Genomic DNA, 23,903 nt, shown 5'->3' on the forward strand with positions numbered 1-23,903 from the left:
ATACACAGAGACAATTTGGCCTTGTATGTTCAGCATGAACCGTTAATGAAACAAGCACATGACTAACATTATAGTGTCAAGCAAAAATGAATTTATTATTTCTGTCTTCAAGTATGTACAGCTTTCGTGAAAGAGTACCGATCTGACGAGGTCAGGAAATGGCGGGGAAAACAGGTGATACAGCAGGCAAAAGGAACCATACACCTAGCTTTCATTGCGAGCGTTAAAGAGATCAAATACAGGAGTTACTGTGTAAAGCACAAAGAAAATAGCTGCATAGGAGATGTTCTCAAGAAAAATAACCTATATGTCGTCATGGAAATTATGCCATTAAGACAAAATATTCAAATCAAAATGTTGTCACACTGTGCAAACATGGAAGGATTTTTAAAGCAGCACTCCACCAACTTTATACATAAAGTTCAGTTTACTCATCAGCTTTCCAAAATGTTAAAAAATAACCTTGAAGATGTCACAGATGCTACTGAGTTGCATTATGGGAAATGTAGGTTCCATTTCTGGAGCTTGACCCATACTCTGAATCATTACACCCAACCTACTTCTTGACTATGTAGATTTCTGCCACTGCTTCGTTTCAACAGAATACATCAAAACATTGATGCATTCAACAAACTGTTCTTCGGAGGGAAATTAGCTAATAAAAGTTATATAATAGAAGTAAGTATTGAAAGTTTTTGAGGCTGCACTATTGAAATAAGTCATAGCGTGATAGCGTAATATTTGTTGCAGATCTTTGAATTAAGTCAGCCATAATACATACAATTAGCTGTATGAGCCGGATGATCTTGTGAGGCCAGCACTGAATAAACATAATTTAGAAAACCTATGCATTGTACAAATAACATGTCAAACAGTTGTGGCTTCTTCACATTCTTCATGTGCCTTTAACATCATCAACATTTATCAAACAACAACCAACCTCACAGTAATCTCTTAAAAACCACAAAGGCAACCATATGTAAAGCTACAGACTGCATTAATAGAGGTATGGTATGATTATGATTTTGGCTCGTATGTCGAGTCTTTCAGCCCTCCTTGTCGCATCATGGTTTCAATGCCAACAACATCCTTCCTGTAACTCACCACATCAACCTGTGCACATTCAGAATATCAATGTATTCATGCAGGCGGTGGAGCACGTGGCAGAGCAAATCTCACGAGAAAATTACTTCAGTGAACCGAATTTTGTTTTACAATCTGTGATATTTTATGGACTGCAACATGACCAGATTATAGTGTTTAATTATGTTTAGTCGCTAAATTAAATATGTGACAATCCACATTCATTATTCAAATCACATAATTTACCTTCGGAGGTGAAAGCATATATAGAATATCTAGTGTCTGCATTTAATCTAAATGCTTTTCTTCATAAAACTGAAACTGCAATTCAAGGCACTCTCGCAGGTGTTTTTTTCACCTGAAGATAAAATTCAAGTTCATTCAAATCTCTTAAGGATATTTCAAGCGCTTGTGCTGGAAGCATTTCATCGATGAATAATGAAACCTATCCTTTGACTGAGAGAGCAGATTAAAGCAACCGGTCCTAGTGACCAGGATGTCAAGTCTTCACAGTGACGGCATGATGGTGGCTAATAAGGTGTTGCATTAAGACACATATCTGCAGCACCGACCAATGGATTATCTAATGTTAACTGTACAAACACAGGAGCTATGTACAGACTAACAAGAATTCATATATATACACACTGCATCTTATATATACGGTAGGGGTGATATGAGCAACACAAACATGAACTATTTATATAAACGTACCATGAATGAACAGTACAGTATGTACATTCAATGAGTGGTAAGGTACATTTATAAGCAAAAACAAAAAATCTGCTCTTTTAAGCCTGATTGGGCTAATTATATATCTTTTAATGTACTACTACCATTACACTGCACTCAAGGGGTTATGTACTGTAATATGGACATGAGGTATGTTGATGCAAATTAAACAAATAACATAAAACTCAAAAATGGAGACAAGTATGTACATATGATTAAATACATGCTGGTTAAATATATACAGTATATGCACATAAGATTGACTAGACCTAGAATGAGATTTCTTTTTGGTAACGGAGTTGGAAGACACAATGCTACTCAGGTTAGAGAGTCCTGGCTTTGGGGTCGGGCGGCTGATACGATGGAGCTGGAATGGGGCTGTGGGCGTCCTGGGCTGAGGGCACAGCAGGAAAGGCAAAGACTCCTGAAGGAAGGGGGAAGAGCAACCCAGGCCACTGGCTAACAGAAAGAGATGAGGACAAGGCCCTGAACGCAGCAGGAGAGTGTAGCTGATAACCTGGCCCTGTGGAGGGGCCGGTCATCACTGTTGACCCGGGGCTATCGGGCCATGACACGGGAAGACTGCAGGCCTCTGGACCCGAAGCTGTCCATGATACCTAACAGGGTTAGAAAATGGGCAGATATTACACTTCACAATAATGATTAAGAGCATTTATACAATACAGTCAGTTATGTAGGCAAATTGCTGCCCGGTAACGTGTAACTAAGGCTGACAATCGATTAAAGTATTTAATTGTGATTAATCGCATGATTGTCCATAATTAATCACGATTAATCGCAAATTAATCACACATTTTTAATCTGTTCAAAATGTAAATAAAGGGAGATTTGTCAAGTATTTAATACTCTTATCAACATGGGAGTGGGCAAATATGTTTGCTTTATGCAAATGTATGTATATATTTATTATTGGAAATCAATTAAACCAAAGACTGTATATATAGATCATATATAGACAACGCGTCGCCACTTCCGCCCACTGTACAAAAGTGAAGTCAAAATATCCTGGGTACAAGAGCTCCCATCTTGAGATTTTTACGTCATTTGGAGCCAGAGTCTGCACAGTCGTGATCGGGGGGCTGGAGCCGTGGTATCAAGGTACCGCCCACACACCCGCCCGAGCCAATCACGAGCTGAGCACAGCTGCAGGTTGCTCTTGGAGCCACCTAGCTGAAGCTGTTTGGCTACAAAGACATAAACAACTAACTATAATATCTCTATAAGTACATTTATGAAGAAATTGACACGTTCTATTACACAGACTCGTGGCGGTTATGGAAAGTTAAAGTTACATCTCCTCTCTCTTACAATTCCAAAGTCTCCTGCTGCGACTACTTCACTCAGAGCAGCTGTCAATCACAGTTATCAATCAGGACGTCTGTCTCACCCTCTTTTTATAGCATCAAATAACTAATTAAAACCAAAACTGTCATTAAACACTCAAACATACATCAGCGTGATAAGAACTACCTAAAATGACAGAAACTATCTTGGGAAAAATGTATTTGACGTGTACTTTGACTTTTTAGTTTGGCTCATGTCCCATCCGCTAACATGGAGGGGGCGGGGTTTATGACCTATACTGCAGCCAGCCACCAGGGGGCGATAGATATGTTTTGGCTTCACTTTTGGGGAGCTGTCATGTCAACCATCTTTATATACAGTCTATGATTTAAACACTGGGTGTATGCACTGGTACATAACTAGCATGACACTCACATCTGAAGCACTAGCCAGTTGTCCACGTGTTCGAGGCACAACCTGATTCCAAAGCTGCTGCCCACTGATGCTCAGAGAGTTGGTGCGCGGCCTGTGGGTGACGATGAGAACCTCCTGGGCCCAGTCCTCCATCAGCCGCTGCAAGTCTTCAGGCAGGTTGTTTTCGTTGGCACTCATGGATGAGCCAGTGTATGTGCCTGTCTTGTTGTTGCTGTTATTGGCTTGAGCTTGGGCCAGCCCCATCACTGGCTGATGAGAAGGAGGTGTGGCACCGGTAGGCGGCTGCTGTGATTGATTGAAAGGCCCTGGCCCGGCTCCAGACCCTGAGTTGACACACATACCATGAGATCATGTTTATTGAGCTGATTAGACTGATATATAAACTTGACAATAAACATAACTTGGAATTCATTTTAAGTAAGACACAGTAATTCTACGTACTGTTGCCACGCTCTTTGCCGAGACACAATCGCTTCAGTGTTGACCCTGTCAGACAAAAAAAGACTTTAGTCAAATGCTCATTCACATTAATATTAATTTGATATAATAACAGGATGCAGTGCAAAACAAAGCTGCTGAATACTGCCACAAAACAAAGGACCAAATTAAAACCAAACAAAGCAATCAACCCCCTGAATGAAGACGGTCCATTTATTAGCAAAATCATGCATGTTAGAGAGACAGAGATAAGAAGGAGAGAGAGAGAGAGGTTAAAAAGTGATGAGAGATTAGAAATGTTATAGCAGATCAGGGTGCATGTGGCATGCAGACGTCCATTGCCTAGTAATGCATGGTGGATCATTTACAAAAATGTGTACGTTATAAGGTGGATAAATGGCACAAGCATCAGTAGGAGACACTTGAAATGTGAGATAATATCCATTACTATTAAAATGAACCTTGATTATCCAAACTACAAGCTTCTGAAACTGGTCAAATAAACAGGAATGATAAGAATAAATGATTCTTGGTGTAAAAGATTCTTGTGTTTAAAATAAAAAAAACATATTTAATCAATCAAATTTTTACTTTTACTTAAATTTTACTTTTCAGGGGTTTGAATAAGCAATATACTTCTGTGCAAGCAAAATACAAGATAAAGGCAAGTGATAAGGATGAGGCGAAGCATAAGAAAACCCAGCAGTGTTGCAGAATAGTAGGCAAAGACAGAAAAAAAGATATCAGTGAGCTAAAAGTAGAGAAATAGATAATAATAATAATGGAAAACACAAAAATGAAGCTATGCGGGAAGAGAAGAGATACAAACAGATAGACAAAGACACAGGCCCACTGAGAAATCTAGCTCGAGGCTTGCTACTCGATTTATAGGTCACTCTCTCAGATGTTTGAGGTTGATTAGACCAGCCTGTAGAGGAGTATAATCACAGAGGGGAGAAGACACCAGGGTAAGAAGAGCACACACTGAAATACCCAACCTCATTAAATAAAAGATGTGTTTGGTATTAATTCTCTGGTGGATCTACATGCCAACAGTCTAGTATTAGTGTTCGGCTAAGATGTTCTTTTGTGTGTTGCTGGTGGTCACCTTGTCCGGGTGGAGCTTGAGTGCCGGTGCCGTCTCCGCGTAGTCCCGCGTAAATATTATCAGAAGAAAACGATCCCTTGAGGGAACAGGGCTGCTGAGTCTGTACGGGCTCTGTGGTTGAGCTGGGAAGGTGGCTGGTGCATGACCGTGCCCTGCCGTGAGTGGGTAAAGACCCTTTGGCTGGAGAGCCATTTAAACTGACTGTGGGCTCACCTGCACCTGCAGCAGCACCTGAACACACACACAAGCATCAGAGTGGCATACTCATTGTATCCTGCTGTAGATAGTCAACCTGTAATTCCGGTCCGATTCTGAAAAGTTACTCACTGGATCTGCTGGAGTCACTAGTTTTGGTTGTGACATTTCTAAATTGTTGGACCAGAGGGCTGAGAAGTTTGCCAGGTTTCAGTCTGTGCTTGCTGGACCGCTTCCTACGACCGGCGTGTGGTGCAACGTGCGAGAGACCAAGGCCAGTAGGAGGGGCTTTGCCAAGCCGGCGATACAGCAGCTCCACTTCCCCCCGCTGGTGGGCCTGCAGCTCAGAGATCTCCCTCAGATGTCTGAGGGGATAGATGCAGGAATATAATGGTCACTTACAAGCTAGATGGCAAAATATGTTCATGTAAAGACACTAAATAAGGCCAAAAGCAAACTTACTTCTCCCTGAGCCTCTGTAGTTCCCTCTTCATGTCCGAGTCCTCCATCTCTGAGTCATTATCACTGCTGGCATAGGCCGAGCCATGCACGCCTCCGTGCCTATTCGGCGAGTCAGAGCTCTGCACGCTGCTGCTGCGCCCTGAACGACGGAGGAAGGCCACTGCCCTCTTCATGAGGTCACTTCCTCTGCGCTCAGAGCGAGTATGTTGAGACGGCGTGGCAGGAGCCAGCTTTGCAGGGCTGCTCTCAGCCCCCGAGTCTGAGGAGAGGAAACGAGCATGGACCGTGACATCCACAGAGACAGAGTTCGAGGTCAGGGCGTGAGGCAGGGAGGCCCGCTTGGCCATGGACGGAGGTGTGTCCAGGTAGAAATCAGGCGGTGCAGAATAGCGGCTGCAGCGCGTCCTCTGCGTAATGTCATCTTCAGTGCTAACCACAGAGAAACGGCCAATTGTGGTGGATGCGGACATGGCCTCAGCCTGGCCGTGGTCCTCGTTGTATCCTATAGGGTGCGCCGGTGAGGCAGCGCTGCTCCAGCTCCTCTGCTTCACATCTCGTCTATTGGCCACTTCAGGAGGAACAGACATTATCTGCCAAAAGCCAAGAACAAACTAGGTATACACAAGTAATGCTTCTGTAACAGCAAATGCAGCTGAACTAATCTGAAAGACAATTCTACTTTCGATGTAACCTTTGAGCTGGTACCAATGTTGGCTAATACTAGTGTCCAAGTACAATGGTTGAGGTATCTCAGTGACAAGTATGTAATGACATGAGAATTGTATTTATTTATCTTTTTTTAATCATTTTTATTTAACTTTTTAATCATTATTATTATTTTATTTATGTAATTATTATCATAAATATTATTATTAATTTGTATTAGTGTTATCGTTATTAATATCTTATTTTACCTCCTCGTTTTCTGTCTCCTGTGTATTGTGTTGTACTGTATTATTGCGTTTTTAGTGGGAATAAGTTGTATTGTTCTTGCATATTTGAAAAATAATGATACTTCACCCGTAAATGTGAGGAAAACCTCCCTTTCGTACCTTAAATCGGCCTCTTGTTCCAGAGCAGGAAGCAGAGTGAGGAACGTGTCTTCTTGACAGGGAAGCTGCAAAAAAATCCACAACAATGAACATCCTGTCACAGCAGTAATCAACAATAAAACATACATTTATTAAGTTTAAATTGTTAAACTTGTTAGGTTGATTAGTGTATGCTGTACATACCACACACGGCTGAGTCACTCAGCGTGCTCAAACTATCCATTCGCTCTGGAATTTGAGGCTAATAGAGGTGACATGATGAGAGATGAACAAAACAAAGCTATTAGAAACTACAATACAAACCATTTATCACTGTCCTATTATATAGAGATATTTTGATGATGTCTAACTAAATATTTATCATAACATCTTACTGTAGCGCGTGTGAAATTAGGCAGGACAGTTTTTCTTGAAATCCTTTCTGCAACTAAAATGTATTTCCATCTACCCAAAACGGTTCACAGTATAGTTAATTATATGTGGAATGTATCCGGCAATATATAAAACAAAATGTTTAAAGCCAGCATTAATCGGAAGACTACGTGTGAAAAATAAATGGTGAAAATTAAATAAATAATAATACAAAAATAAAGAGGACAATTTTAATTTGCTTGTTAAATATAGTCTTTGAGGAGTCCTTCCCTACTACATGCAAATAGTTCATTTTAATATACTGCATTATAGTTTTCGATGTATGCCAAAATATGTTCATTCTGCCACCCCCAAATTGGGTCTTTTAATACATAGACTAACATAGACAACAAATAAATCTGAAATATTAACATTTTCTGAAGCTGTAAAAGGTTTGTTTACACCGGTAATGTCTGTAAAAACAAAAATAAAGCATGGCTAAATAATTTAATTTAACTTAATGCACAAATACACACAAAACAATCAACAACTAGTAGGTCCATTTATTTGCATAATAGTTGCCGTTCTGTAGCTCTCGATCATATAACATAATCCTCCCCAGCAGATTAATAATAAATGGACCTTTTGGTTAAATTATTTTATCAACTTCCGTTTTTAAGGTCAAGATTTAAATCTCAATTTGTAACTGTAGGTGAATATGCTGCACCTGTAATGTATTAAAGTGATTTATACTTTTCATTGTACTTACCAGCTGTTCTCCTGCCCTGTAGCGTCCCTCCCCCATCAGCCCTGGAGTGCTGTTTCCTGACCCTCCTGCGGCGCTGTCTGGACCAGGAGGAGACTGGATGTACTCGGTGCCGGAGCCTGGTGTCTCTGCAACGCTGCCTGATGGATACATGGGAGCATATTCCTGGTAGAGCAAGTTCCTTAGCTTCTCATCCAGTGTTTTAATGGTGCTGTCCACAAAGCCCCCGCGGCCCAGCCTTCCTTCACCGTCTGACTCCCCGGGCCCTGCGCCGTGCTGGGATGGCGCTGGGCTCTGGGGTACTGAGGACACTTTGGTCCCCCCCACGCTGGAAAACGGCTGGTGCATCACCACGGGCTGCTGTGGGCGCTCGCTGCGCACTGCTGACGCGTAGGAGACAGACAGCGGCTCTTTGGCTGAACCTGGCTCCTGGAGTGGAAGAGGAGTGAGAGGAGACCCGGCCTGTAAACCGCTCACATCCAGAGACAGGGGCATGACCAGAGGGCAGCACGGCACCTCGTCAGCCATAGAAACAGGACATGTCATGTCGGGCATCTGCTGAGCTGCTTGGATCGGGGAGACGGAGCCCAAAGGGGATCCCTGTGACTCATCCACTGGGAAAGACGTATGTGGGGATGACGGGGGCAAAGTTTGAGCTCTGGCTGGCTGGGCCTGATGAACACTGGGCTGCACCGAGCTGGCCACAGGCTCCACCGAGGTCACTGACTGAAGGGTCGGGGGAGCAGACACAGGGGGAGACAGAGTAGCTAAGAGGAGAGGGTCTGTGTTGGACATTATCGGAGGGCTACAGAATCCATACAAATCGTAGGTGAAGCCTCCACTTCCACCAGACATTGTGGAGGACGACCCCTCTTCTGCAGGAGGAAGAAAATGAACATGAGAGAAAATTTATTAAAAAAAATCAAAACATACCAAATTTATTTTTAACTTCTTTTTTTTAAAGGGACTGTTTGTAAGACTCAGAAATGCTTGTTAGCAGCGACACCTGTGGCCGTTAAGTCAACGAAAGTCAGCATCGGGCTCGCGCTTGTGCTCGCTCTACATAGACATGAACGAGCATCGCTCAAAACAGTGAGGCGACACACGTCAGCTAAAACCACAATATAACTCTATATTTCAGCTGCTTGGCAGTAATGTTAGCTGACCAGACGAAGGTCTCTCCATGAATCAATGCTGATCCTAGTGTTGGCTTTTCCTGCCTCAGCCTCCTGACAGCGTCTGGAGGGAACAGGGGAGACGCCGGAGTTTTGGTCGGAGACGATAACGTTACTCTCTGCAGAGCCCCGTCACTTCACAAGACACGGGAAACCTCTGTTGGTCTGGAGGAGCTGCAGCAGTTATTACTGCACAAACGTCCACTGTACATTCACTAGATATTCTCAGAGCTAAACTAACTCTTCTGCAGTGTGTAGTGTGCGCATATGCACGTGAAAGTGGAGCGAAATAGCGAGAACGAGCACGGTGTGTGACTGAAGGCAAGCAGGCAGGCAGAGGAGCAGAGTACAGCAGAGACTCCGGCCCTGGAGACCAAAGCTACGGTCTCCCCCGCGTCCTCTGACCGCGGCCAACACTGTTTAACAGACGGGCTTCACTAGATATAACTTTAAGGTTTTGGTGCTTCCGTGTAGTTTTGTTGGAGTCTTGTCTGAACAGCGTAGCCACACGCGAGCGCGCATGTGACACCGACCCGGAGTGATTTATATGCGTAAGAAGTTACAAACAGTCCCTTTAAGTAAGCATTGCACACAAGAGCTGTAGGATGTCTTTCATTCAGCTGCCACATGGTGGTGCTATTGTTCAATGAAACTGCCATATTTTGTGATGAAATTACTCAGTAGAACCAAAGTCACCTCTGGATACAGACGGCCTTGCAGTGCCACTGTCAGCAGGCTGGGTGTTGGCTGAACTCCCGGGAGACTGTGTAGCTGTACCATCAGACGGGGTTTCCTGGCTGGATGTGGGCGTCTCCTCTACGGGGCAGATTATGAACCATCTCTTTCCTGTATGAAGAACTGCAATCCAAGAGTTCAAACAATTACCACCCGTTTTTCTGACAAGTGAATGTTACATGCAAAAAGTAGCATGAAGATGGATACATTTTTGAAATAGATAATTGTTTTACCATTCTGCTGATAGACAGGCTGAGGTCCTCCAGGCTGCTGACTCTGCAGAGCGATAGACAGATGTGAGCTAAGTCAATGTGCTACTTGCCACTCTGTATTTATCTCTATCCATGTCCATGAGCATCTCTGTCCATGTCTAAATCTATGTATAAGCATGTGTAGTGTATCTGTACAGACTATATTCATATCATAGACTTTATATAAAGATGGACGACATGACAGCTCCCCAAAAGTGAAGCCAAAACATCTTAACTGCCCCCTGGTGGCTGGCTGCAGTATAGGTCATAAAGCCCGCCTCCTCCGTGGTAGCGGATGGAAAAAAAGTCAAAATACACGTCAAATAGATTTTCCCCAAAGATGGTTTCTGTCATTTTAAGTAGTTCTTACCACGCTGATGTATGTTCAAGTGTTCATTTTTCGGATAAGTTTGGTTTTAATTAGTTATTTCATGCTATAAAAAGGGGGTGAGACGTCATGATTGGCAGCTGTGAGTCGCTCACTGACAAGCTGCGACCGTGTTAGGCTCGTGATTGGTTCGGGCAGGTGACCTTGATGACGTGGCTCCACCGCCCGATCACTACTGCACAGATTCTGTCTCCAAATTACGTCAAAATCTCAAGGCAGCTCCCATATCCGGGATATTTTGGCTTCACTTCTGTTCAGTTGGAGGAAGTGGAGACGTGTCGTCCATCTTTATATGCATTCTATGATTCATATACTGTATGTATATATATCTACACCCCTCCTACCTCTCCGACCAGCCCCTCCGAAAGCTGGCCTTGTTCAGGACTACAACTCAAGGCGGAGGCCCTTTCACCCTCCAAGTCTTCATTCAGCATGTCTTCAGCTTTATCCACAATGTCCTTTAGCTGGTCAATGAAGATCTCCTTCTCTAAAAGTAGGATGAACCCGTTCTCTACCTGTAGGCATACAGTTTTAAAGATGTTATACAGGACCTATTATGCTAGTTTTCAGGTGCATACTTATATTTTGGGTTTCTACTAGAACATGTTTACATGTTTTAATATTCAAAAACGCTTTATTTTTCTCACACCGGCTGTGCTGCAGCACCTCTTTGAAAACGAAACGCCCCTCTGAAACACTCTGTTTGAGCTCCTGCCCTCCATAAAAAGCTCATTCTGCTATGATTGGTTAGCTGGCCCACTGTTGTGATTGGTCAACCGAACCAAACTCTTTGGACTACACTCCAGCTCAACTCTAACTAGCCTTGTTTGAGCCAAACGAGCCGCTAGGCAGGTATTATGCAAATATGTTACTTGGTGACATCACCACGTTACGGAAGAAAAGGTGGGACTTCAACTGCCTGAAACCAGTTCAGGAGCAGTGTTTCTGTGGGGGAGAGTAACTCCCTTTGGCGTAGACTTTGAGCTTTGTAACTTTGCAGACCTTTTACATGCACAAAAAACTATATGACACACTAAAGGGAAGGGGAAAAGCACAAAAACCTAATAGGTCTTCTTTAAACAATGTCATAAATTTAACCAATAAATGTCAAAAACTGCAAACTGTGAAAGGTTCAACTAACCATGTAAGTGGCAATTTCCTCCGGTGCATCTCCATCCAGATCAAATTTAAATGTCACCATTTTGTGGTTGTGAGTCTCCAGCTGACATTCGACCATTTTATCCCCAGTGTTGGAAACCTGTGTGGGCAGGGGTTACACTTAACGATCAAACACATCAAAAGTTTAAGAAGTTGTAACTTAAAAAAAATTGCACCATGACTCACATTGAGCATGCTCAGTTTGGGTTTGCTGGTCTTTTCCTGCCGGGAGCGTGTGCGGGCAGACTTGCGGTGGTGTTTCCTGGGTTTTCCGTCGCCCTTCCCTCCACTAGCCAAGCTGTCATAGCCGTCACTTGTTTCCTTACCTGATGCCACGTCAGAGTTGACGCTATAAAAGGAAAAGTTGAACACACTTTATCACCTCTTGGTTGGTGACGCATTTTCATCACATAAAGTTATAACAGTATCTGTAAAGAGCTGAAAGACGCACCTGTCATAGAAATAACTGGGTAAAGATACGGGTTTGTCCTGAAGCACATCCTGAAGACAGAAAATTGGGCAGGTGCAAAACAGTTAGGAGATCTTGGTAAAGGTTGTATTTTATACAGAATGGATAAGAATATATAGCACTAGTATTAATGTTAATGTGTGCTATTAGCTTTTATTACACAGCTTTGTTGAATACTCGATTCTGATTGGTCTATGTTATTTCTTTACAGCAGACCGTTGCTATGTATAACAGACCGTTGCTAAGTATAACAGACCGTTGCTGGGGACGCAGTTCTGATCTCGGACTCTGGCGGACCGTTTTAGTGTCAAATAATTGATTTCTTAGTAAGTAGCCGTGTATTAAGCGGTATAATGTACAGCTAGCGGGTCATTGTTGTGAAATAAACCCCTTCAGGGCGATGATGCAGGGTTTCTTTCACAACAATGACCGGCTCGCTGTTCATTATTCCCGCTATTCTTTTAGTCCCAAATGGAGAGGCTAGTTTCAAGATGGGATGGAGGTATAAAACTGATGTGGCTGTAATCTGAAAGGCAACCTGTGGTGTGGACATGCTTTCTGAATAACAATTAGAAATCACTGATGCAGGGACAAGTTTCATCCAGCAAATGTAAATTTTCGAGAGTATGCATATACTCTATATGTAGATCAATATTACACTTGAAAATGTAAACTTTGGCTTCATCCCTACCTCTACACAGGGCTCTTGTTGAAGGGTGCTAGATGCAGATGTCAACTCGAAGTTTTGCTGAGGTGTGGCCAGGCTGGCACACTCAGACAGTGAGACTGCTGTCTGGATGCCAGCAGGCTGCAGAACTGGAGCTGCGACAGGAGCTGGGTCTGGCAGCGTGCCAGGGATCTGGGCAGAGCCTAAACCTGGCACTGAGTGTTTGGGTTTACCAATTGCAGAAGATGTATCTGAGCTTGTAGATGAGCCTTTTGGTGTTCCAAAAGTGAGACCCGATGCAGAGCCTGGTGCTTGAACTGGGGCTATGGTTTGCACTGATGTTGGAACTTGCATTGGGACTGAAGTTGGGGCATTAACAAGGGTCAAAGCTGGAGTTTGAGGCATGACTGGAGCTTGAACTGATATTGGGAGCGGTGGTTGGTTTTGTGCTGGAGTTTGTGCTGGGGCTTGAGTTTCAACTTGGGCTGTAGCCGAGATTGAGGCTGGGGTTGGGACTGTAGGAGCTACAATCAAGTCTCGGCCGGCTGCAGACGTTTCGGCGTCTACTCCGCTTCCCCAGAGAGGAGGCTGAACAGCAGGCAAGACAGGATGGACTGGAGCCCACAGGTGAATGTCTTCTAAATTACCCTGTGGTGCAATCATCTGTACCTGGAAAAAACAGCACATTTAGGGAATTACTGATCAATTAAGGTTAATGTTCAACACTAAATCCCCAAACGCATCGCCCTGCATGCATTATAACCACAATTAAGACACACTGCCACCTTACTATTACAGATTTTCCATGACCCAACCATTACAGTGAGAACTGAGCCAAATATTCACCTGGACAGGCGGCTGAGCCAGTTCCTGCTCAGGGTAGGGGGCGGGGTATGGGGTGGGTTGTACCTGGGAGAGAGGTATGGGGTGGGTGGTATAGAAGCTACCGAGGTTTGCCTGAGATGGAAGAGGGCCGCCCTGCTGCTGGGGCACTGCAGGGGACATGGCAAAGTGTGGAATAGAGAGAGCCACATTGGGCACGTGCTGAGGTGTGGACAGAGGGGTCAGAGGGGTGCTGAGAGTGGGTATAGAGGGCAGGGTAGCGTGAGGGGTCAGAGGTAGGGAGGGATGTCGGGGTGAAGGTGAGTAGTGGGAGCTAGACATAAGAGGGCCACTGCTGCTGTAGGCACAGGGCAGAGGAGCTGGGGGGAAGGGAGAGGGCTTGAGGCCCCCTATTTGAACAACAGGATATGGTGAGGGAAACTGGGAAAGAAGGGAAAATGATATCAAATGAAAAAAGACAACCAGTCGATAGAAATAACATTCACACAGGCCCTTTATGTATGAACCCTGTAACCTATACTAACATTTGTAGGATGCTTCTACCAAATTCTCTACCTTAGTTTGATGTTTTCTAACGCTACCGCAACGCACTTGTGTGCTGATCTGCAAGGGCAGGAGTAGGGGAGGAGTACTGGACACTGACTGTGGAAAACTGGCAGATATGTCAGGAGGACTCAGGTGAGATGTAAGCTGGTCAGCAGATAACAGCTAAGGAAGGAAATCAAACATTTGTTTTCCACTTTGACTGGAGAGTAGGAATTTTGTGTTGGAAATACAAACTATTTCTGAATTAAACTGACAAAATATTCTGGTCTAAAAGCTCCTCTTCAGTAAAACTGAGCTGCAGGGCAGGTAGACTTAATGCATTTCTCAATTATTCTGTGTGGTTTGCAGTGTATGTACTGTAGCCCGCTGCAGTTAATTTATAACAAGTGATGGCTGTACCTGGGGCAGAACAGCAGCTGGTTGGAGATGGCACTAAAGGGAGGAAAGACAAATGGGAAGGAAACACAAACCACATGAAAAGCCATTCACACACAAACACACACATACAATATAGATGTACAGTGCACGATGAAGCATTTAATAAGGGACATCAGATGCACTTTGCACCCACTTCACACAGATATCCTAAAAGTAGTGTGCTTTCAGATAGCTGCTACCACTAAATGGCACATAATCTCCTGTATTTTTGCATGTTTTACTTAACTATAGCATACTAAAAGGATAACTTTGGTATTTTTCAACCTTTTTTCCCTGTGTTTTTGTATTTAAGTGACTAATGGGGACAACACTATTTGAAACAGGTCCAGTATTGAGGGAGAACGCTGCAACCGCCAGCCACTAAACAAGCTGTAGTGTCATCATTTGGGGCAACCTGGCACCGTTTACGTCCACTAAAAGTGCTTGTTTTTACCACTGACAGGCTCAGATTGTTATTATAGGTGTCTGACAACATTATGTAAAGGACCCTAATGAGAAATTAAATGTTTTTCTTACATTTCGCTTCCTGTTTGTCATGGTGTCACGTGAGTTGTTGCCGGAAAACAACGGTGGAAACGTGAATAAGAGTGGAGAGAGGAGTGCCACGGGACACCGGTGTTGTCAGAGTTGATTGTGTTGGAGTACAGACAGCGTAGCTTAGTGTTATCTAAAAGATTTTCAATGTCATGGCTGAATATTTAGATGATTTCAACAATGTGGGGGCAACGCAAGATTTCAGAACGAGACTTCTCCGAGCGAGACACACAATAACAAACAGACCAGATCAAGCGAAAGGTAAGAAAAATGTTTCATTTCTCTGTAGGGTCCTTTCCATTATGTTGTCAGATACTTAGAATAACAATCTGAGCTCTCAGAGGCAAAAACAAGCACTTTTAGTGGACGTAAACTGATGGTACCAGGTTGCCCCAAATGATTACATTATAGCTCGTATAACGGCTGGCGGCTGCAGCGTTCTCCCTAAATACTGGACCCGTTTCAAAAAGTGTTGTCCCCCAGTGTAGTCACTTATGCACAAAAATATAGGAAAATAGGGTCCAGGTTGAAAAAAGTTACCCTTTAACAGTTGACACTGAATGCCCTTGATAGAATTGGTAATTTTGAATGTCAAACAAGCATTAAGAACTATTAATAATTAACTCTGAAGGGGCTCCAAGGGGTGACTTCCAAACTTAATTCTGCTTTTTGTGTCTCACTACAGCTGTAGCCAGAGCCTGTTGCAGATGCAGTACCTGCTCATGGCTGGGTTGGGCAGTAAGCTGTGGCTGTAGAGTGGGGGCTGCAGCTGGGAAGCTCTGTGCTGTCTGTCTACTCTGGTGCACAATAGGGGCTGGTGTAGCTGGAGCAGAAGCTGTCTGTCAGAAACACACAGGAGAGATCACATTTATTGGACCCTGTTTTTAGGTATAATATGACACGATAATGGTTGTATATTTACTTCAGCAAATTGAGCTCAAGGTTCAAATGTTCAGTGTGTCAAAGCAGAGGTAGTCATAAGCAAGAAAGTAAAGAGGATGCTTTTTAGCAGGTGGCAAGGTTCAGTGAAGCAAACTAAAATGGAAAAGGGAAGTTATAGCGTTGCTCTTTCATCAGCCATACTGCCAAAGCACACTATTTGGTACGCTGCCACACTAAAACGGAGACCTGGCTTTGCTACCATTATGGAAAGGCCTGAGGATTGAAGTAGCTGGCAGAATCATGAAAGATACAGCAGGCTGCTGCTGTGGCAGGACTTAGCCTACGTGAAGCCTCCTTCTCTAACCTACCAGTGTATCTGGTCTGCCTTCACTGTCATGTGCTGATAACAGCCGAGTCCTGTCCAGATATGGGCTAGAAAAGAGTGGCACATCCAGGCTCAGCCTCTTGTCTACATGCTCAAATGCTGAGGAGGCAGTACCCCCCACCTCCCCGTGGCTGTGCATTGGACGACTAGCAGAGAGGGTGGGGGAACTGGTCCTGCGACTGACGATGTGATGGAGACAGTGGTCGAGAAGAGTGAGATCTCCACCTTCGTACGACCTCCGTGGGTGCCTAACTTTTGAGGGTGGGGAAAGACGTGAAGATGAATTCACCAGGGTTGGTTGACCGTTTGATGATGGGGGAGAGGCCAAAAGAGAAGGCAGAGTGACTGGAGGAGACTTTACCAGATGAGGAGATGTGGGTGAGCTCGGCTTAGAGACTGGAGTAAACTGGGCAGAGGTACAGAAAGAGCGTACATGTGTTTGTCCCAGAGATGCATCTTCCTTTGTCTTATCCCTCAGGAGGAGAGACATGCAAGCCTTGCAGTGGCGGCGGGGCAGTGGACTACGTGGCACGCTCAGACGGAGCTCTGAGGGAGGTTGTAAATTCAGGGGAAGGAGAGATGAACTGAAATGACTTGCTGAGTCACGATGAGAGTGTTGATGTGGGGGCAATGGGAAAGATAATAATGATGGATTCTGGGCCGAGTTAGAGGATAGGAAGTCTGTGGCATGCGCTGAGTTCTCTGTGCTTTTTGTTGAAGCTAGATCCTGTGACGGACACAGACAGGGGCTTTCATTCATTGTGTTAGTGAGAGAGTGTGTCCTACACCGCAACATCTCAACCAGGGAGGCGCTTCCACGCCTGAAACACACTGCGCTCTCAGTGATGAACAGGTTGTCATGGCATACAAAGGGCTCACTGTAGTGACGCTGATCAGGTATCATTCCAAAAAAAATAGAAAATAATAATGTTGTTATTTCAGAACTAAGAAAAACAAAATGAAGGATTTAAGAAAGTTGCCACAGAAATAACAAATGCTGTCACTCACTGTTTGAGACTGACAAGGCCCCTGGTGCAGTTGTGCTGCGGGTTGATGATAGGCCCCAGGATGCAGCTGACCTGTGGTTTGCTGGTAGGCTCCCTGGTGTAGTTGAGTGGATGTTAGTGTGTAGTTTTCATGAGAGGCCTGTGCTGTGGGTTGCTGGTAGGGCCCCTGGTGCAGCTGAGGGTCTGCCTGTGCAGGAGGACTGTAGATCATCTGAGCTGTGGAAATGGGTTCTGGAAGCGACTGGTAAAGGCCATCTTGCTGATTGTTTAGGTTATCTAATTGCATGGCAGTGCTCACTCCGCTGTCAGCTGTAATAACAGACAAAAACATTACAATTCACAACGATCCTCTGCAGGAAGGACAGACACTGAGGAAGGACAGGGGGAGAGGGAGATAGTGGAGGAGCATCTCATTCAAATTCAAAAGCTGGGAGAAGATGTCTCATTGATGACTAATAGGTGTTACTCAGACGCTGCTGTCGCCTTTTCTCGTTTACATTCTCAAATACCAATTTATCCATTTTAAATCATAGTCCGTGTAATTTTCTGTTAATGGATGAGTGAGTTCTAAACACAGACTGTTTATAAGAAGTGGACGTAGTCACCATGACGTCATCCGTTAGTTTATGGACTGCCGTTTTGAAGCCTTGAGTTCGGCATTTTGACCGTCGCCATCTTGGTCATTTGTAACCACTAGTGACACGAGAGTGTGGAGCTAAGCACAACCGAAGACGTTTTTAGGCAACTAAAAAGGCTATAATTAACTTTCATGAATTGAAAACACAAGCTGTGAAAGGGTTAAAGTTGTGAGACGAAAACACGGACAACTCCCAGACCGGAAAACACCATGGTAGCAACCTGTCAATCACAAGGTAGCCACGCCCTAAAGCATACCCTGTTTTATGGTCTATTTGACTCTAAATGGGGCCAGAATTTACTAAATGAACATCATGCTGTATTGAAGAAGACTTGAAACTAGCGAATGAGATCATAAACTCATGTTTACAATGTTTACTGAGGTAATAAATCAAGTGAGAAGTAGGCTCATTTTCTCACAGACTTCTATACAATCAGACTTCTTTTTGCAACCAGAGGAGTCGCCCCATGCTGGCTGTTAGAAAGAATGCAAGTTTAAGGCATTTCTGCATTGGCTTCACTTCTCAGACCCCGGAGTTGCCCTCTAACACTGAGGTTGTATGATATACGATACATTCATGTGTGCTTCTGATTGCAGGTTCTCACATGTGGTAGACGTGGCGGCTGGCACGGTGCAGATCAAGGTCTGCGGCTCCACCTCTTGGTCGTCGTAATCTGTCGTAGCTAATGTAGGTGCCTGTGGTACAACGGCACCGGGCACCTGCAGTAGGTTCTGCTGCGGCTTCTTCACGGCTGCCTCGCCATTTGCCGACGAGACAGTCCGCTCCCTCCTCCATTTGATGAGAGCCACTCGGTCCCGGATGGACTTCCCAACTACCTTCACATCACAGTCCAGGAAAAAACCTGATTCCACCTACAGGACACAGGTAAGATGCTCGAGTTTGTAATTCAACACCTTATATGTAATCAATCATCAAATCTACATTCTATTCTTTGCCACAAATAACTGCCTTTTCATGCCTTCTCATATGTTTGCGTGGAAGAGCAAAGATCAACTGATCAGTTGCTCTAGTTTCAATCAATACAGTACGTTCCTCAAGCGTATGATTACAGACATGACCAGTAACCAACTCCTAGTTACATTACACCTTAATGAAAGGGGCCTAAGATTGTGTTCCAAAGTAAAGACTGCTGTATTATTATAAGACACTTCTACAGAAACCTATATAGTGAAATGATAGTACATACTGTAGTATCATTGATACTGATATATCCTAAATTTCCTTCGGGATCAATAAAGTATCTATCTATCTATCTATCTATCTATCTATCTATCTATCAAAGGGGCCTCATTGCATTTCCCCCACTACCTCATTGTGTGTCATTGTGCTTATTATACCACAGCCACTTATATCAGGCAAAACAGGAAATTGTGTTCAAATCTCCATCCAGTTTGTTTTTATCCAGTTTAATCAATGAGAGTTAGACCTGTTTTTCCAGTGATGGTTAACTGGTAATGTAGCACAGAGCAGTATTGTTGCTATGGTTACCTGCAGCTTAATAATCCTTACGCACTGAATTAGAGCTATTTTTGAAGTATCAATGATTTTAACGGACCCAAGCCAGCCCATCAGAAATTAGTATTTTCCAAGGCTATGGCCAAGTGGACAAATGAATCTTGTGGAACACAAAGTGCCGTCTGTTCAGTACCAACAGAAGCCAAGGTCAAAAGAGAGCAGAGACTTCCAAATCAGTTTAAAGAAACACCTGATTGGCCTGGTTTCAGATCTGCTACCCGCTTGGTAAAACATAATATTACTAATAAAGTTAACACCTAATGACGTTAAGTCAAACTCTACAACTATTGTCTGTGTATGTTCATAAAATACAATGATAACCAACCAATGATTTACCATTTCTTGGGCAACAACCTCTGGGACCTCGTTCACCAAGTCAAAGGAAAACTCAATGGCACCGGTGTCCTTGTACTTCCCCTTCAGCTTTTTAGCATCCTCAACCCACAGCTTCAGAGCAATGGATGACTTCTTCCCATCATCGTCTTCATTGAGCTCCACCCTCACGCCTGTATCCTCTGCAAAGAAGGCGTGATTCAGGAGGTCCTTGATGGAGTACCTGCAGGCACATACACAAACACCAGCTACTGCCCTGGGCTAAAGGTCACCATGATAGTAACCTATCCCACACAGAAACATCAACTGTGTCAGAGCCAAATACTGGCATTGACGTCACACTGCAGGAACAGAACCAAAACAAGGACCAACCCTTAGCTTCATGCAAAATGCGTCACAAGCCCCGAGACATCGTCAAAGGTCCTGCCCCACTTACCTTTCCTCCCATTTGTTGCAGATACATTCCCCGATTATTTCCTTAATTTCTGGGTCACTGACTTTGCTGTAGCTGGCAGGTTTCACCCCCTGCAAAACAACAGCAGCATTAACACACAACTGAGGCACTCAAAACAGCAAGTGTGACTGCATACCAGAGGAAGTACAGTAAGTACTCTCCGCAGTGTTAAAAAAAAAAAATAATTTCACACTCTACAAAGCACATATTCTCCCAGACGTATCAACTCTGGGTATTAAGAAGCTACTGCTGTACAACAGGTCTTTTGGGGTGCTGGAATGATTAGTTGAGTGATTAGTCTATCCTCGAAAAACTGATTAAAATTATAATAACTAATTTATTGTAGGAGTCATTTATAAAGTAAAAATACCAAACATTTGCTGGTTAAGGCGAGACTATGTAATTGCTGAAAGAAGAAATAACATCTTCTTACTTAGAATTACTGCCTGGCGGTTGTATGCCTCCGCCAAACAGTCAAGTAGCAGTTTACTTCAATGTTTGTCTAAAATGTCATCACCACATCATTTTAGCCTGTTGTTGATGTGTGTGAAATTGTCATAATTAGCATATGAATTATTGAGTGATGTCCTAAAAACGTGCTTCGTGAGGTCATAGTGACCTTTGACCACCAAATTGTAATCAGATCATCCTTGAGTCCAAGTGGACGTTTGAGCCAAATTTGAAGAAATTCCCTCCAGGCGTTCCTGAGATATCGCATTTACAGACCTACGTATGTATGGACAAACAGACGGAGGGACAACCGGACAACATATTGTCTTTCGCCGGCGCGGAGGCATAAAAATGAAAAGTTGAATTCCTCAGAAATAAAACGTACTCTTGCTAATTTCAATGCAGCTTATGTTAGCAAACATTTCTACATTTCTGAGTTAGTCCGCTGAATTTATGACTCTTAAATATAAGATTTTAAACTTAATTTTACTTTGGTTAAATGCGGTGGGCAGGTATCATCAGTTTTAATATTTTAAAGTTTGTGTGGTTAGTCAGTCTATCAAAAAATATTTCATTAATTGATAGTAAAAAATAATCATTGGTTGCAACCTCTGTACATGTCTCCCAGCCCCACACACCATAATATATTCATTTAGTTAAAAACAACTAACCCTGACTCGAAACAGTTGTAATAGCAATGAGTTTAACAGCTTTATACGTGAACTCACACTGGTGACTTTGCGGTAGATCTGAGCAGCGTTTTGACACTCAGAGTAAGGATATTCTGAGGTGGCCATCTCCAGCATACACATCCCAAAGGCGTAGACATCCACAGCCTCGTCATAGTGCTCCTCATACATCTCTGGGGCCATGAACTCTGGAGTGCCTAGAGAATGAATGCAAGAGAGGGAGATAAATTATAAAGTCACACACAGTCATTATCAGTGTGTCATCCTATTTCAGTGGGATCAATAGTGGTGAAACCCAACACAGCGGCTTAATCGTGATTCAAAGAATTTCACTCAAATGACAAAGACTAAAAAGTAAAAAACACAAATGTTGGATGTTATGTGCAACTTTAACACAATAACATGATGTTACTCTGTTATTAAAATAATCTGTTTTATGATTCTTTAGCATTAAATTATTTGAGAAAACTCTGACAAAATGAACAGCATGCTGATTTTCAATGAGATTAAACAGTGTAAAAAATATATGCTATTTGCAAGATTGTTCACCTGGAAGAATCTAGTCTTTGTTGTTTGTAACATTTAGTAAAACAACATATAGGCTTGTGAAAAAAGTGTGAGCTAGTGCCATTCAAATGGCCTACGGTAATACAGATTTTGAGACGTTTAAAGCAGGTATAATCAATATTTCTGTATTAACAATGGATCACCTAACTGTCTGTGTTAAAGGGGTCGCTCGTAGTCACAAACACAGAGAGATATCGCTCAACCCTCACCCTGACTTTACTGTTTTTCAGTACTTTCACCTTTCTTCAACGTTGTTTTTTGGCCGCAGCAGGAAGCTCTTTTCAGGTAAAAAGCTCTAAAAGCCCAGACCAGAACAGAGCTAAGAGTAAAGAGAATATTCTTCTTATATTCATCAGGTGACCAGCATCTCGATTCTGAAATGAATGCTAATGTTGCTTCATATCAACAGGTTTGCCATATCGACTTGATAATGTCAGTGTTGTGTTATATAGACAGCTTGTTTCCGCAGTCAGTTACTGCAGGTTTCAAATAAATATTCTGCTAAATAAAACAGTGTCTTGCCAACAAGCTGATGACTAACCAATAACACTTTTCGCAAAGGAGGCCCTCTTCAGTGTTGCCAGGCCCAGGTCTCCTATTTTGACAGAGCCTGTGGGACCAGTGATGAAGATGTTGTCACACTTGAGATCTCTGTGGATGATTGGAGGAGTCCTTGTGTGCAGAAAGTGGAGGCCTTTGAGAATCTGCCTGCACCAGCTCCTAAGAACTTTAGGCTTCATCACCTTAAAACGCTTCAGATACCTGTGGGAGGATAAAGACGTTTCAGTTGTCACTAGGTACAGACATTCAAGCCCACTGAATGGTAAAAGACAAACTGACATATCAAGGTCTGTCCCCACTAGTCACTGTTTTGATAAAATGTTTTCAATTAGCTGTTTCTCTGTTGCAAATTATTATTGCTTTCATTAAGCATCAGCTGCAAACACACAGTCAATGTGAATCTCTGATTCTATTCTCAAGGTTATCTCATTTTGGTTGCCTGAAAACCTTTTTTCTCCTTTGTGTTAATTAATTAATTCTGAGCAAGAAAAAAATGTTAAAAACAAAACTATAAATTTTTTTAGGCAGGATCGGCGATCTTGAGAAAACTAGTAAGAGTACACTCAATTTTTAAAAAAATTATCCAGCCGAAAAAAAACAGCCAACAGATTTTTTTCTTCTTTAGTCAGAGCATTTGATTTATTGATTGCAATCAATAGAATTTCAACTAATATAACAAAAACATTTTCTAAAATCTCCACCAACCCTGTCTTTAACACGCACTATGTCTTTCTATCCCTACAGTCTATTAGATTTATTGTAATGGTGTCATTCAATTGGTATGAAACTTGATACACATGATGTAGCCAGTCAAATGGTCATTACTGTAAGGTTGTTTGAAACTGACTAATAGAAGCAGCAATAAGAAAGTAATATTTGCGTCTTACGATCACTGATTTACAGTCAGGTATAAGGTTGAAGAGGATACATATGAGCTAAGATGAGGTGAGGTGATGATGATGTCAAACAAATTAATAACGATAATTATTAGAAAATGTTTTTTGACTCTCACGTTTTCAGTGTCCCTGAGGTCATCAGCTCCGTCACCAGAACGATGCACTTCTTCCCTTTGACCGGTGATTCCCAGAAGTCGTAAAATCGAACGATGTTGGGATGCTGGAGAGCCTTTAACATCTCTGCCTCCTCTTTGAACCTCTGTCTCTCAGCCTTGGACAATTTCCGTTCCTAGGGGAAATGGAGAAAGACAATTATATTTTTTAAAATGAGAAATAATTAATAAGTTCATCCACTCACTTTTTTCAGTAGTCTG

The 23,903-nt window shown here is 43.0% G+C and overlaps 1 protein-coding gene across 11 annotated transcripts in view; it reads right to left on the minus strand.

The window, feature by feature from the left end:
* Positions 1-68: 68 nt before the first annotated feature.
* wnk2 (WNK lysine deficient protein kinase 2) overlaps positions 69-23,903 on the minus strand; it is a 31,525-nt gene continuing 7,690 nt past the window's right edge. Inside the window, exons 2-29 of one of the 11 annotated variants that reach the window (XM_037769983.1) lie at positions 23,646-23,818; positions 22,614-22,834; positions 21,545-21,702; positions 20,349-20,437; positions 19,916-20,135; positions 18,648-18,915; positions 17,407-17,714; positions 16,382-17,287; positions 15,848-15,970; positions 14,559-14,591; positions 13,617-14,033; positions 12,795-13,439; positions 12,086-12,135; positions 11,821-11,983; positions 11,618-11,734; positions 10,821-10,991; positions 10,071-10,113; positions 9,799-9,960; positions 7,931-8,802; positions 6,994-7,051; positions 6,811-6,875; positions 5,759-6,348; positions 5,429-5,661; positions 5,102-5,332; positions 4,847-4,921; positions 3,997-4,041; positions 3,556-3,878; positions 69-2,432 (exon numbers count right to left, since the gene is read on the minus strand). In XM_037769983.1, the coding sequence (XP_037625911.1) occupies positions 2,139-2,432; positions 3,556-3,878; positions 3,997-4,041; positions 4,847-4,921; positions 5,102-5,332; positions 5,429-5,661; positions 5,759-6,348; positions 6,811-6,875; positions 6,994-7,051; positions 7,931-8,802; positions 9,799-9,960; positions 10,071-10,113; positions 10,821-10,991; positions 11,618-11,734; positions 11,821-11,983; positions 12,086-12,135; positions 12,795-13,439; positions 13,617-14,033; positions 14,559-14,591; positions 15,848-15,970; positions 16,382-17,287; positions 17,407-17,714; positions 18,648-18,915; positions 19,916-20,135; positions 20,349-20,437; positions 21,545-21,702; positions 22,614-22,834; positions 23,646-23,818 (7,053 nt within the window). In that variant the 3' untranslated portion in view covers positions 69-2,138. Of the gene's footprint in view, positions 2,433-3,555; positions 3,879-3,996; positions 4,042-4,822; positions 4,922-5,101; positions 5,333-5,428; positions 5,662-5,758; positions 6,349-6,810; positions 6,876-6,993; positions 7,052-7,930; positions 8,803-9,798; positions 9,961-10,070; positions 10,114-10,820; positions 10,992-11,617; positions 11,735-11,820; positions 11,984-12,085; positions 12,136-12,794; positions 13,440-13,616; positions 14,034-14,558; positions 14,592-15,847; positions 15,971-16,381; positions 17,288-17,406; positions 17,715-18,647; positions 18,916-19,915; positions 20,136-20,348; positions 20,438-21,544; positions 21,703-22,613; positions 22,835-23,645; positions 23,819-23,903 lie in introns of all 11 variants that reach the window. The other 10 variants (XM_037769974.1, XM_037769999.1, XM_037769992.1 and 7 more) reach the window with 10 other exon arrangements.

Source organism: Sebastes umbrosus, chromosome 1, assembly GCF_015220745.1.
Source record: "Sebastes umbrosus isolate fSebUmb1 chromosome 1, fSebUmb1.pri, whole genome shotgun sequence".
Lineage (NCBI taxonomy): Eukaryota > Metazoa > Chordata > Actinopteri > Perciformes > Sebastidae > Sebastes > Sebastes umbrosus.